The 15,803-nt window shown below is 40.7% G+C and overlaps 1 protein-coding gene across 2 annotated transcripts in view; it reads left to right on the top strand.

Annotated features, from left to right (window-relative positions):
• Positions 1 to 11,413, top strand: part of LOC122555369 (interleukin-10 receptor subunit beta-like) — a 33,681-nt gene extending 22,268 nt beyond the window's left edge. For both annotated transcript variants that reach the window (XM_043701305.2, XM_043701304.2), the window contains 3 exons: positions 3,378 to 3,513; positions 7,448 to 7,605; positions 9,924 to 11,413. In XM_043701305.2, coding sequence (XP_043557240.2) covers positions 3,378 to 3,513; positions 7,448 to 7,605; positions 9,924 to 10,220 — 591 coding nt within the window. In that variant the 3' untranslated portion in view covers positions 10,221 to 11,413. The remainder of the gene's footprint in view (positions 1 to 3,377; positions 3,514 to 7,447; positions 7,606 to 9,923) is intronic.
• The last annotated feature ends 4,390 nt before the right edge of the window (positions 11,414 to 15,803 follow it).

Genomic DNA, 15,803 nt, shown 5'->3' with positions numbered 1-15,803 from the left:
AATCGATCCTGTCCATACCTGACATATGCTTCCTTTTTCTTAACTAGACCCTCTACTTCTTTTAGTCATCTAGCATTCCCTATACCTACCAGCCTTTCCTTTCACCCTAACAGGAATATACTTTCTCTGGACTCTCATCTGATTTCTGAAGGCTTCCCATTTTCCAACCATCCCTTTACCTATGAACATCTGCCCCCAATCAGCTTTAGATTTGGTCAAACAACTTGATTAGCTTATTACCTGGAGACCAAAACAAATTCAAATTCAGCCAATCATTTTAAATCATACCCTGCAACAAATACCAATTTCCAATCAAGTTTGAATTGACTATATTGACAATCTTAAAAGCTGACACAATCCAATGCTCTGGGGTATAAGACCTGGGGAAAAATGAACAGTTGAGAGGAGAATTGCCAAGCTCTGGCATTTAACAGACTGCTTGAGAAAATATCTCTCTTAAAAGTGCCTTTTCGATCAGTAACCTATGACACAGAAATTTCTAACAAGGAGAAAAGAAGACACAGGAAGATCCAAAGATAGCGTACAGCTGCCTGGTTTTGAGATAAGTGTTTTGTAAATTTTAATTGGGAGTTTTATCAGACTAATAGTATAGAAGGGAAGGTAAAAGATAGGTTAGAGAAAGAAATTTTAAATAGTGGTTAGTTAATTATTCTGTTATATTTAAGAAATAAAGTTGTTAATTTTTACTTAGTACTTGGCCACTCAAACTTTTACAGATTACTGCTCGGGATGATTCTTTTCTGTGTTGCTGGTTTTAAATTAAGCAGGAGGATTTATCCCGTGTCGTCACAGCCTTTATAGTAAGAAGTCTCAAGGTCTTCACGGGAGTTTAACATTTCACTGAATGAACAAGGGATGCTGATCAATCCTTTTTTTTTTAGAAATGTTCTGTAGAGAGAGGGGGGATTTAAAGAGCATTCTAAAAAAAATGACAGCGGTTTACAGAAGGAATTCAATTTTTGCATTTTGACAACTCATCACATGGCTGCCAGTGTGGAGCAGTTGAAATTAGGGATATGCAAGAGGCTTGGATTGGGGGAGCACAAAGGTATTGAAGGATCTTTTGACCTGGAAGCAGTTAGAGTTGAGGGGTGGATTGATGTGAATTGAGGTCATGGAAGGATTTGCAAACCTGTGACGGTTTTTATATCACAGATTTGCTCAACAAAGACTTGTTGTCATTGGTTATTGTTAGGATTGCACATGTTTCTGGAGCAATGAAGAAGAAAAGATGTTGCTAGCTGTCAAACTAGAACAATTAAAACTAGAATAGTCTGTGTGATATCTGGAATTGAACTGAAGTCAATGAGGTTGATGGTGATAAAAAATAGAATATTATACTCTATCAGGATTTTTATTTTAATTTTAACAGGATCAAAGCAGTTGGGTCCATTTAATCCTGTTTCATCAATTACCAGAGCAACTTTCTACATACTTGCAATGCTATTTCTTAAATAGCCAATTTAAAAGAAAGCTGTTTGGAAATCAGTAAGAAATATTCCAGACAGCACTAGGAGTTCTGGTTGCCCCCAACTTGTTTCAATTGCAACTAATAGCTTACAGCAGAATAATTCTCCCTGGGGGGTGTCTGAGGGTGAATGAAACACATCACAAATCTGATGTCCCATATGACTACTGTGAGCTTCCAATTTCATATGCACCCTATTAGCAATGCTGTTTAATCATGCAAGCATAACATTACCCCTGTCTGCCCTGCCGCAGTTAATCTGCAGCAGAAACCATAATCTGTGTATTTGGGTCACTAGTTCTCGGTGTTCCAATGTTTCCCCAATCGCCTACCATCTTTCATCTTATATAATCTGAAACTAAACGAACATTTGCACCAAGTTGCATTCACCTATCCCATTCTACTCATGGACTACGTTGGATCCTTATCCAGCAACACTTCTGTTACAATTTGTTTTTACTTATTATCAAATCATTTCATGGACTTATCTGCCATTATTGCTATCACCATTCCAGCTCTGCAGTTCTATGAATAAATGTAACAGGAAGATATTTGGATTTTTAATTTTAAGGAAGAGCAACAAGTGCTGGAAATTCTCAACAGGCATGAAGCTGTGGTAAAAGTTAAATGGGTCTGATTTTTAACTCCTTGTAAATGCATTGGTTTTCAGTGAGTTTCAGGCTAATAACCTTTTATGCATTGTCAAAGCTGAAAATATTCAATTATGTCATTTTTAAAACTTAATCTAATACCGTTGGAAGTGAATAACCCCAATTTTTTGAACTCTTGAACTTATCCAAGTACTTCAAAGTTTTGGATCATTCTGTGTCATATGTCCAGAATCAAGATCCTTCACTGTAACAATCAAAATTGGACATGGTGGTCCCATGTGCAAATATTGCCAAAGATTTTGAGTTTAAATATAATACTTCTACTGTAATCTGTGCCAAGTAATACAAATGAAGCCATTGCTTTTCCTCTTTATAGGTTGCGCTGCTTAAGTACCTTTTAAAGAGGCTTTTGACAACCTCCCCTGTTTATCTATTATGCATCCATTGCCTTTAATAGTTACTATGTTCATTTTGAAGCTTTGGTCATTGTTCCTATGTTGTGTAGGTGACTACAGTTCAAAAAGAGTATTTAATTTGCTTTAAAGCACGCTGAAAGTCCTTAATTGTCATAAGTCCATGTTGTTTTCATGGTATAGTCATGCCTGCTTTTTGAGCTTCAAGTGTATTTGAACTTGGCTGCTTGAATTGACAAGTAGCATAAAAATCTTTTAAAACCACTTAATTTCCACCAAGATTGCTCACTTTCAACACTACTGTATTGACGACAGGATCAGATTGAGCAGTCTCATACTATCAGATAACCAGTCTCCATCCCTGATGTTAAGAGAAATGTCAGCATCCACTTTATAAAAAGTCATTTCATAGATTTATCTGGTATATTTTCTGTTTTGTATATTTTCAGACAGTTTTATTCATTGTCTGCATTCCACCTCCATTTTAGTCACCGAATAGTCAGGATATTAGCGTTAACTTTGTGATTGCTCTTCAAAGTACACTTCTTTTTCGATGAAATAAAATTGACAATGCCTCTTCCTTTCTGATCCATGGATGCATTGGTTGCTAATATAATTTTGTTTGCTGGCCATATCCCACCATGAAAATGTGGTTTCACTATTAATGCTTCACCTTCAATACTTACCTGATGCTGTGTGCGCAAAAATGCTAATTAGTTAGAATACAATCGACTTTGAAGAATCAAATGCTTTCAATCTGTATACCGTGTTAAGGAAATTCTTTGGAGTAATAAAATGTAGCAAATTGAACAGTGTGTTAATTTGATTTATAATTCTGTATTAACTTAGTTACTTAAATTACAGGTGAAAAACAGCACACGTACACTAGTGTCACTGGAACTTGAACCTTGGACTACATACTGTCTGCGTGTTCAGATTTTCAGCTCTACAATTGGAGTAGAAGGACAGTTTAGTGAGGTGGTATGCAAAATGACTAAAGGTATGCTTTTAGTTATATCTCTTTAAAAATATTAGTGGTTGTATTGCATAACAAAAAAAACACATCCCCGTCTTCAACACCTACTACCCATAGCAATAATTTATTCTTTAACTTCCCATGCTTCCACAGCATATGCTTTTCCCTGACCAAGTGATTGAGCAGGCCAATGTTAAACTTGCACAAACATGCTTGTCTTGTCTCTGCTCCTAATTTGGGTTGGAATTTTGAAATTATTGAGTGTAGTAGTCTTTCTGACTGAATCATATTGTCTCAGCCGAAGGGCAGTTTTGCTCAGGTTGCTGTCAAAAGGTGGTCTGACAGCTCAAGCATTTCTGTTTCAAAGGATTTGCACTCTTAGTTCAATCAGTGTCAGTCAAACGGTCAACTGAAGGTGTAAAGAGAAGCTAGTGAGATAGGGGACAAAAAATTATTCTGTTTCAACCTCTTATTTACCCAATCTATTGGCAGATTTGTTTGTTACTGTTCACGCTGCCATTAGTTCATTTGCTGCCGAGACCCCACACTTTCCACTCTGAGAAAAATCAAGCATGATGTATTAGTTTTCCAGTGGCACTAAGGTGTTTTGGTGCTTGTGGTGATTTGATTTAATTTTGCCTCATATTTATGCCACTACTAAGGCTGCCTATCCACCTCTGACATCACACAGCTTCTCCCAGTCTCAATTCAACTCATGCTGAAACCCTCATTTATGTCTGTTGCCTCTAGACATTAGTGCTCCAATACACAGATAGCTGGTCTCCCATATTGTACTTTCCATAAATTTAGGACAATAGGACACAATCTCAGAGTTAGGAGTTACCCAGTTTGGGCAGAGATGAGGAGGAATTGCTTCTCTCAAAGAATAGTGAATCTGTAAAATTCCTCGAATTGTGAAGGCTGGATCATCAAGTGTATTCATGGCTGACATAGACAGATTTTTTAATCTATAAGGGAATTAAGGTCTATGGGGAAAAGGCAGGAAAATTGAGTTAAGGATTATCGGATCAGCCATGATCTCATTGAATGATGAAGTAGATTTGATGGGCCAAATGGTCTACTTCTGTCCTACATCCCTTGTAATCTTATGGTCTAACTTCAGTTTATCCAAACTCCACTGTCCATTTCTTACACTAAGTCCCATTCTCCTATCATTCAAAATATGGTACTAAACAGGAAATTAATTTAATTAGACTCTATAGAGTTAGGTGTCTTTTATTTAAATACTGTATTAAGTTTTATCCTTTGAAGAGGTTAAATATTACAAACTGAGTAATGTGTTAAATTGAATATTTTATTCTATAGGCTGCTGATCAAGCAATGGCTTGGTTTTAAAGTTTTAAAGAGGAAAGGCTGAGGCACTTGGGGTTGTTTTCATTGGAGAAAAGGAGGTTTAGGGGTGATTTGATAGAGGTGTACAAGATGATTAGGGGTTTAGGTAGGGTTGACCATGAGAACCTTTTTCCACGTATGGAGTCAGCTATTACGAGGGGGCATAGCTTTAAATTAAGGGGTGGTAGGTATAGGACAGATGTTAGGGGTAGATTCTTTACTCAGCGAGTCGTGAGTTCATGGAATGCCCTGCCAGGAGCAGTGGTGGACTCTCCCTCTTTATGGGCATTTAAATGGGCATTTAAACAGGCATTGGATAGGCATATGGAGGATAGTGGGCTAGTGTAGGTTAGGTGGGCTTGGATCGGCGCAACATCGAGGGCCAAAAGGCCTGTACTGCACTGTATTTTTCTATTTTATTCTTGTTTTGAAATCTGTCCCTGGCCTTGCCAATCCCTGTCTTTGCAATCTCTTCCATTCCCACAACCCTCTACAGTCCCTTGATTGTGGCCTCATAGCATCCCTAATTTTAATGACTATACAGTTGGTGACTGCACCTTCAGTTGTCTAGACCCTCAGTTATTGAATATCCTTCCTCTTCACCTCTCTACCTTAGTTCCTCCTTTAAGACAGTATTTTAAGACCATCGCTTTGATTAAGCTTGAAGTCACCTGGCCCAATGTTTCCTTAAGTAGTTGCTGTGGTTCTGTTCGCCGAGCTGGAAGTTTTTGTTGCAAACGTTTCATCCCCTGTCTAGGTGACATCCTCAGTGCTTGGGAGCCTCCTGTGAAGCGCTTCTGTGGTGTTTCCTCCGGCAATTATAGTAGCCTGTCCCTGCCGCTTCCGGTTGTCAGTTTCAGCTGTCCGCTGTAGTGGCCGGTATATTGGGTCCAGGTTGATGTGTTTGTTGATGGAGTTTGTGGATGAGTGCCATGCTTCTAGGAATTCCCTGGCTGTTTTTTGTTTGGCTTACCCTATAATGGTAGTATTGTCCCAGTCGAATTCATGTTGCTTGTTGTCTGCGTGTATGGCTACTAAGGATAGCTGGTCGTGTCGTTTCGTGGCTAGTTGATCGTGGATGCGGATCGTTAGCTGTCTTCCTGTTTGTCCTATATAGTGTTTTGTGCAGTCCTTGCATGGGAGTTTGTACACTACATTAGTTTTGCTCATGCTGGGTATTGGGTCCTTCGTTCTGGTGAGTTGTTGTCTGAGTTTGGCTGTTGGTCTGTGTGTTGTTATAAGTCCTACTGGTCGCAGTAGTCTGGCTGTCATTTCAGAGATGTTCTTGATGTATGGTAGTGTGGCTAGTCCTTTGGGTTGCGGCATGTCCTCGTTCCATTGTCTTTCCCTTAGGCATCTGTTGATGAAATTGCGAGGATATCTGTTTTTGGCGAATACCTTGTATAGGTGTTCCTCTTCCTCTTTTTGCAGTTCTGGTGTGCTGCAGTGTGTTGTGGCGCTTTTGAATAGTGTCTTGATGAAACTTCGTTTGTGTGTATTGGGGTGGTTGCTTTCATAGTTCAGGACTTGGTCTGTGTGTGGCTTTCCTGTGTACCTTAGTGGTGAATTCTCCGTTTGATGCTCTCTGTACCCTCACGTCTAGGAATGGGAGTTGGTTGTCCTTTTCTTCCTCTCTCGTGAATCGGATTCCTGTGAGTGTGGAGTTGATGATCCGGTGTGTTTTCTCTATTTCCGTGTTTTTAATGATTACAAAGGTGTCATCAACGTATCTGACCCAGAGTTTGGGTTGAATTTGTGGTAAGACTGTTTGTTCTAACCTTTGCATTACTGCTTCTGCTATGAGTCCCAAGATCGGTGAGCCCATGGGTGTTCCGTTGATTTGTTCGTATATCTGGTTGTGAATGTGAAGTGTGTTGTGAGGCACAAGTCCAGTAGTTTAAGTATGCCATCTTTGTTGATGGGTTCAACGTCCTGTTGTCTGTTATGTCTGAACAGCTGAAACTGACAACCGGAAGCGGCAGGGACAGGCCACTATAAATGCCGGAGGAAACACCACAGAAGCGCTTCACAGGAGGCTCCCAAGCACTGAGGATGTCACCTAGACAGGGGACGAAACGTTTGCAACAAAAACTTCCAGCTCGGCGAACAGAACCACAGCAACGAGCACCCGAGCTACAAATCTTCTCACAAACTTTGAATTCCTTAAGTAGTCTCATATCATGGGGCAGCACAGTGGTTAGAACTGCTGCCTCACAGTGCCAGTGACCTGGGTTCAATTCTCGCCTCAGGGAACTGTGTGTGGAGTTTGCACATTCTCCCCGTGTCTGCGTGGGTTTCCTCCAGGTGCTCCGGTTTCCTCCCACAGTCCAAAAATGTGCAGGTTAGGTGAATTGGCCGTACTAAATTGCCCGTAGTGTTAAGTGAAGGGGTAAATGTAGGGGAATGGGTGGGTTACTTTTCGGTGGATCGGTGTGGACTTGTTGGGCCAAAGGGCCTGTTTCCACACTGTAAGTAATCTAATCGTAGTCCATAATGGTCCTGTGATGTGACTTGGGATTTTATGTGCTCTTTAATTATGTTTTGTCGTGGAGTTATTCTCAAGAAATAGTATCCATTTCGAGGTGTTCTTTCTAATTTTGTATAGGTACTATTCCACTGTGGCAGATTGGTGTAACCTTTATCATCTCACTGGTGGTTGTTTTTGGTGTGACATTAGGATGCTTATTCTGTATATATTGCACATACCGATGCATAAAGTATGCCTTCTTTCCACCACACATTTTGCCAGAGCATTTACAAGAGGTATGTATTCTATTTCAAATTTGAATGTTGAATATCATTTTAAAAGCAAACTTCTTTTTAAGGCAAACATTTGAGTCATGCTGCGAACTGTTGAGAAATTGATTACAGGTTGTCGCTTGTTACGTTAAATATTTTATTTTGATTCATAAATATGTTTGAGTTTTCAACAAGTCCACAGTTTGATTCATAAATTGTGGACTTGTTGAAAACTGGACTCTAGCCTTCACTTGAGTGTCAACACTTGTCTTAATATGACAGCAATACAATCAAGATATTAAACCTTTTCGGTATCATAAATTTATAGGGAATTAGTTGACATTTTTCACCTTGAAAAGATGGCTGAAAGCTCCCATGAAAAATGTTCCTTTAGTAATCGAAAGAATTAGAAGCAGTGCACAGAAAATATTTCTTTAAGAATAATGTCTACAAGGAATCACCAATTCCAAGGTTTACATTCACAATTTGGGTTGGAGTTTCTGGAGGTAAGTTTGAGAAATAATAGCGACTTTGAATTCCAATAGCTATCCCAGGATGTCATCTGCAACTTAGTCATATCCAATTAGTAGTAAAGTGAAGGTGAAGAAAGGAAGGCACTTCACAATTTGCAGGGAATAAATTTATTTATAAAGTTAGTTTTGATTAGTGGAAGCATTTTGATTTTTAAAACTGAACGTTGTAGGGTTGAGCTACATTCCAAAGACTTGAGAAATTAATTTTGGTCAATAATTAAAAACCAAACAGTCAACACTTTGATACATCACTGAAGAGTGAGTATACTGTTTGAGATGCATTTTTCAACTAAGATATTAAACTAAAAGGATCTTGACCAGATGGGCCAATGGGCTGAGGAGTGGCAGATGGAATTTAATCTAGATAAATATGAGGTGCTGCATTTTGGGAAAGCAAATCTTATCAGGACTTATACATTTAATGGTAAGTTCCGAGGGAGTGTTGCTGAACAAAGAGACTTTGGAGTGCAAGTTCATAGCTCCTTGAAAGTAGAGTCGCAGGTAGATAGGATAGTGAAGAAGGCGTTTGGTATGTTTTCCTTTATTGGTCAGAGTATTGAGTACAGGAGTTGGGAGGTCATGTTGCGTTGTATAGGACATTGATTAGATTAGATTTTTTTGATTAGATTAGATTAGATTACAGTGTGAAAACAGGCCCTTCGGCCCAACAAGTCCACACCGACCCGCCGAAGCGCAACCCACCCATATCCCTACATTTACCCCTTACCTAACACTACGGGCAATTTAGCATGGCCAATTCACCTGACCCGCACATCTTTGGACTGTGGGAGGAAACCGGAGCACCCGGAGGAAACCCATGCAGACACGGGGAGAACGTGCAAACTCCACACAGTCAGTCGCCTGAGGCAGGAATTGAACCCAGGTCTCTGGCACTGTGAGGCAACAGTGCTAACCACCGTGCTGCCCATTTGGCCATTTTTGGAATATTGCGTGCATTTCTGTCTCCTTTCAATGGGAAGGATGTTGTGAAACTTTAAAGTGTTCAGAAAAGATTTACAAGGATGTTGCCAGGGTTGGAGGATTTGAGCTATAGGGAGAGGATGAATAGGCTGGGGCTGTTTTCCCAGGAGTATCGGAGGCTGAGTGGTGACCTTATAGAGGTTTATAAAATCATGAGGAGCATGGATAGAGTAAATAGACAAGTTCTTTTCCCTGGGTCCAGGGAGTCCAGAACTAGAGAGCATAGGTTTAGGATGAGAGGGGAAAGATATAAAAGAGACTTAAGGGGCAACATTTTCATTGAGGGTGGTGCATGTGTGGAATGAGCTGCTGGAGGAAGTGGTGAAGGCTAATACAATTGTAACATTTAAAAGGCATCTGGATGGATATATGAAGGAAGGGTTTGGAGGGATGTGGGCCAGGTGCTGGCAAATGGGACTAGATTAGGTTGGGATATCTGGTCGGCATGGACGAGTTGGACCGAAGGGCCTGTTTTTGTGCTGTACATCTCTGACTTTAAAACATCCATTTGCCCTTTAGTGTAAATAAAAGATCTTAAATAAGAGCACTGTGAAATCTTGGTGTCCTAGCCAGTATATTTCCATGCTATTGATCCTATATCTGAAGCTGTTTGAGAGTCCTTACTGAATGCAAACTGACTATTTCTCTACATCACAGCAGTGACACTGCTGTAAAATATATTTTCTTGCTTGTAAGGTACTTTAATGTCCTGGGTTTACGAACGACACAATACAATTGTTTTTTTTTAGTAGACATGCTTTAGCTTGGCATAAATAATATAGCAAATGATTACAATTCTATTTATCATTTTTTTGTTTATTGTTGCAGTATTTCAGTGAACCTACCCAGAATGCATTCATTGAACTAGCACCAGAGGAAGATGCTGAAGAGTGCTGTGATCAACTCAAAGTCATTTTTGAAACTGAAAACCTGAGTACATACTCCAGTTCTTTAACTTTACCAAATACTGGAAATGAGATAAGTGATGACAATGGTCAAACCAGTACAGATTCTGGACAGTTTTCTAATGAAGGAAGTTCCAACAGTAACAGTTCGGAAGAATCAGAGGGAAGTGTATTAACCAGGCTAGATCTGCAGATTTCAACTGGGTCCTTTTATGATTAAAGATTCTGTTGATCTTCAACATTTCAGGGAAATGGTTGTTCAAGCTGCCATAAGCAAATATGGTGCGAAAAAAATAAATGTTTTGGATGTAGGGACCAAATATTATATTTCCAGATTTGCTGATGGCACAAAACTAGGTGGAAATGTGAGTTGTAAGAAGAATGCAAAGATGCTTCAAGTAAATCTTAAACTGACTGAGTGGGCAAGAGTTTGGCAGATGAAAAATGATATGAAAACCTTTGGAATTGTCAACCTTGGTAAGAAAAACAGTTTCTCTTAAATGGTGGAAGATTGGAAAATGTTGATTTTCAAAGAGACCTGGGTGGCCTTATTCGTACATCACTGAAACTTAACATTTTTATGATCCTAGCTGATACTACTACTGGAGAAGTCATTCTGGCCTAACAGATTTATTTTTTAAAGTTATTTAATATGATGGTCATTAATTGAAACATTGTCACTTGAGGCTGCAGTGTTTCTGTAACAATAGAACAGAATTTTGTTATAAAATGGTGAAAACACAAAAATAAGCTAATGAGATCAAACATAATTAGAAAAAAAATCTTAAAATGCACAGCAAAACAAAGTCAAAGCTGTTCTCTGACATCACTTCACAGTGATGCAAATTCATAGAGGTTACCGCTATATATCTAATTACTAATTTTGACTTAATTGATCTTCCTCCGTTCTTATCTGTGAAATGTGAAATTGTTTTACATGAGTATGCACAAATCTAAGAGTTTAGATTTTCTCAGTCCCTAGTAGTCTGCAAATTTCTAACCAGACACTCCTGGTTTGGATGTTGCACCAAACTTAATATTTCTACTGAGGTAGTGGTGCTTGCCACGAACTGTTCTATTCTCCTTTTTCAGAGAGAAGCTATATTTGCTTCTACCCCAGCCAAGTATCCTTCAAATTCCAAATAACATTTGATCTCTGGGTTTCCAAATAAACAGTCAAGCTTTGATCATCCTGAACCAAAAAAAACACTAGCTGATGGCTCTCTGTGTTTACCCACATTCATAAACCACCACATTAAAAACAATTCTCCATTATGTCTAAAAGTTTCATGCTCTCTGAGAGATACTGCATGAGGTCACTGCTCCAGAAAGACTTCAAGGAGAAAGTGAGGACTGCAGATGCTGGAGATCAGAGCTGAAAATGTGTTGCTGGAAAAGCGCAGCAGGTCAGGCAGCATCCAAGGAGCAGGAGAATCGACGTTTCGGGCATAAGCCCTTTTTCAGGAATGAGGAAAATGTGTCCAGCAAGCTAAGATAAAAGGTAGGGAGGAGGGACTTGGAGGAGGGGCGTTGGAAATGCGATAGGTGGAAGGAGGTCAAGGTGAGGGTGATAAGCCGGAGTGGGGGTGGGCGCGGAGAGGTCAGAAAGAAGATTACAGGTTCGGAATGCGGTGCTGAGTTCGTGGGATTTGATTGAGACAAGGTGGGGGGAGGGGAAGGGGAAATGGGGAAACTGGAGAAATCTGAGTTCATCCCTTGTGGTTGGAGGGTTTCTAGGAGGAAGATGAGGCGCTCTTCCTCCAACTGTTGTGTTGCTATGGTCTGGCGATGGAGGAGTCCAAGGACCTGCATGTCCTTGGTGGAGTGGGAGGGGGAGTTGAAGTGTTGAGCCACGGGGTGGTTGGGTTGGTTTCAGAGAACACCTCTGGGACACCCGGACCAACCACCCCCAAAACTTCAACTCCCCCTCCCACTCCACCAAGGACATGCAGGTCCTTGGACTCCTCCATCGGCAGACCATAGCAACACAAAGGTTGGAGGAAGAGCGCCTCATCTTCCGCCTAGGAACCCTCCAACCACAAGGGATGAACTCAGATTTCTCCAGTTTCCTCATTTCCCCTTCCCCTCCCCCCACCTTGTCTCAATCAAATCCCTCGAACTCAGCACTGCCTTCCTAACCTGCAATCTTCTTCCTGATCTCTCCGCCCCCACCCCCACTCCGGCCTATCACCCTCACCTTGACCTCCTTCCACCTATCGCATTTCCAACGTCCCTCCTCCCTACCTTTTATCTTGGCCTGCTTGGCACACTCTCCTCATTCCTGAAGAAGGGCTTATGCCCGAAACGTCGATTCTCCTGCTCCTTGGATGCTGCCTGACCTGCTGCGCTTTTCCAGCAACACATTCTCAGCTCCAGAAAGACTGCCTGACCAAGGTAATTTTTTAAAAGCTCTTCAGAAAAGTTACCACAACCCCACATGCCACTGCTCTACAATCCAGATGGTAAAAATGATACACACATAAACAGAGACGGTGATCCATTTCATTACAAATGCAGGTATGTTCAGCAATTAGAAAGGCAAAATATATATTAAGCTTTTTATGCTAGAGAGTTTGAATACAGGAGTAAAGATTCTTTTAAAGAACTGGTTCACAAGAAGTGTGGGAACCAAGAGAGACTGTGTTTTACATAGATACCCTGGTGCACAAAATACTTGGTGCAATGGATAGCGCTAGCAAAGACAATAGAAAGTCATTAAGTGAAGTCAGAGTCAGGCAGAAAGCAACAAAATCTAAATCAGCAAATATGCATGTGAGTGCGTGGAATATGGTAAATGAGATTGGAGGGTTACAGGCACAAATTGCCATGTGGAATTATGATGTGGCAATAATAGACCTGGCTTGAGATTTGGCAGGACATGTTTGACATTTTTGGTTACAAAATGTTCAGAAAAGATGGGGAAGGAGAATGGAAAAAGTAGGACAAACAAATCCAGAGCTGACTGGATGATAAAAGAGATAGAGAACATGCTAATGAGGAAAGCGTGTAAATGGCCTGGAGTCTGGTAGTAACTATATTTGAGAATTAAACTGAATATCGAGGTCAAAAGGGAAGTGAGAAAGCCATTAAGAGCCAGAGGGTTTATTAAAAAAGGCAAACAGTTTATCTAAAGGGGAATACCAAAGTCATCTTTAGGCACATAGATAAAAGGAGGGTTAAAGGAGAAGAAAGATGCCTTCATGGGTAAAACCCACTGTGTAGTTTCAAACTACCAATTTTTCAGATCACATTGAGTTAAGTCTTTGAGATTTCTCTTGTCTATCATGTGCAGTCTCCTCACCAGGATCTTTTACCAAGAGGGGGAGACATTTACACAGTTATAGAATCATAGAGATGTACAGCATGGAAACAGATCCTTTTGGTCCAACTCGTTCATGCCGATCAGAAATCCTAACCTAATCTTGTCCCATTTGCCAGCAGTTGGCCCCTATCCCTCGAAACTCTTCCCATTCATATACCCACCCAGATGCCTTTTAAATTGTACCAGCCTCCACCACTTTCTGTGGCAGGTCATTCCATACACACACCACCTGCTGCGTGAAAAAGTTGCCCCTTTAGTCCCTTTAAAATTTTTCCCTCCTCACCCTAATATGATGCCGTCTAGTTCTGGACTCCCCACCCGAGGATATTTACCCTATCCATGCCCCAGATGATTTTATAAACTTCTATAAGGTTACCCCTCAGCCTCTGAAGCTCCATGGAAAACAGCCCCAGCTTATTCAACCTCTCCTCCCTATAGCTCAAATCCTCCAATCCTGGTATCATCCTCCCAACTCCTATACTCAGTACACTGACCAATAAAGGAAAGCATACTAAATGTCGTCTTCACTATCCTATCTACCTGGGACTTCACTTTCAAGGAGCTATGTACCTGCACTCCAAGGTTTCTTTGTTCAGCAAAACTCCCCAGGACCTTACTATTAAGTGTGTAAGTCCTGCTCTGATTTACCTCTCTAAAGTTCTCTAAATTTAGTTTATCATTGGTGTTGTTCTTTTCGTATTAGTTACCTGTTATGAATATTCATTTCCTATCTATATCCAATGGACCAAGCGTACTACATTCTCCATGCAAGTGCTTTCTCCTCCAGTCTCCTGACTATTTCTGGTTGTTCTTGCTGCCATCTTTCAATTAATGGGATCAAGAATCTGGTTTTTTTTCTTTCCTTGTACTGTTTTTTTCCTTTGTCACTTCAAATTGTGAATTTGAAAGTGGTGTTTTCCAGGGATCAGTGTTGAGACCTTAGCTTTTTCTGATTTATATAAACTATTTGCAAATGGATGTTGAGGACAAAATTTGCAGATACTAGGCTAAGGTGAGTAGCGAATTGAGAATGATGCGACTTCAGAGGGACATTCACAAGTTGTTCAAATGAACAGATACCTGGCAGATGAATTTCAATGCAGACAAATGTGAGGTAATGCATTTATGTAGAAGATACGTGGAGAGAGAACACAGGCTCAATGGTACAACTTTAATGGGAATATAAGAACAGGGGGACCTCTGGGTTCAATCCATAATTATCTCAAGGTGGTCAGCCAAGTTGAAATAGTTGTTAAGGAAGCTTATAGGATTCTTGGGTTTATAAATAGAGCCATAGAGTATAAAAGCAAGGAAATGGTGCCGCACCTCTACAATATCATCGGTCAGAGTACATTTGGAGTATTATGTTCAATTCTGGACACCTTGTTTAAGGAAGGATGTTAAAGCCCTGAAGAGAGGCAAAGTAGATTTACTAGAATAATATAAGTTTTAGATACAAGGAAAGATTAGGGAAATTGGGCTTATTCTTGGAGTAGAGAAGATTAAGATGTGACCTTACTGTGGTGTTCAAAATGAGCAGCAATTTTGACAAGATAAAAGAGGATATTCTGTTTCCATTAGTTGGTTTGTCAGTAACTAGGGGTCACAATTTCAAGCTCATGGCCCTGAGCTGCCACTTCAACACACCACCCTGTTCCCTGGCCAACATCTGTGTCTCGGGCTTGCAGCAGTGCTCCAGTGAAGGGCGGTGTGAGTTGAAAGGTCAGCACCTCATTTTCTGTTTGGGAACTCTGCAGCCTTCTTGGACTCAGCGTTGAATTCAACTATTTTAGGGCTTGAGCACCTGGTGCTATGTCCCTAACCCCCTCACAACATGCCTTGTCATCATATGGGCTGTTACAACAAACAATTCTATCAACCACTACTGCTGCCCATTAGTCGCTACTCATTCCCCAGGCTGACCTTTACCTATTCCTTTGTCTGTCCAACTGTATTTCTCTTCCTCTGGGATCAGTCTCCAACTATCATTTATTCCTCCCCCCCTTCAGCATATATACCAACCTTTTCATAGCTGTAATCAGTTCTGAAGAAGGGTCATTGGACCTGAAATGTTAATTCTGAATTTTCTCCACAGATGCTGCCACACCTGCTGAGGTTTTTTCCAGCGATTTCTGGTTTTGTTGCTGATTGCCCATTAACTTTCTCTCTCCTCACCATCCTAGACCCCAGATGCACCTTCCAGGCAAAGCAGCACATCACTCCATCTAGTCTACTGTATTCACTGCTCTATACATTGGGGAGACAAAACTCTCACTGGGTGACTGCTTTTCAGAGCATAATATTCTGCCTCTGAAAATGACCCCGAGCATCCGCTTGCCTGCCACCTCAATGTACCACAATGTTCCCTGGTCAACATCTCTCTCGGGCTTGCTGCAGTGCACAAGTGAAGCTCGGTGTGAGCTGGAAGAGCAGCATCTCATTTCTGCCCGGAGACTCTGCAGCCTTCTAGACTCAATTTTT

The sequence above is a fragment of the Chiloscyllium plagiosum genome, unplaced genomic scaffold (assembly GCF_037043375.1).
Source record: "Chiloscyllium plagiosum isolate Xiang-an unplaced genomic scaffold, Cpla_swu_hap1 HiC_scaffold_12, whole genome shotgun sequence".
Lineage (NCBI taxonomy): Eukaryota > Metazoa > Chordata > Chondrichthyes > Orectolobiformes > Hemiscylliidae > Chiloscyllium > Chiloscyllium plagiosum.
The sequence above is the reverse complement of the archived record's forward strand: the minus strand, read 5'-3'. Positions and strand labels throughout refer to the sequence as shown.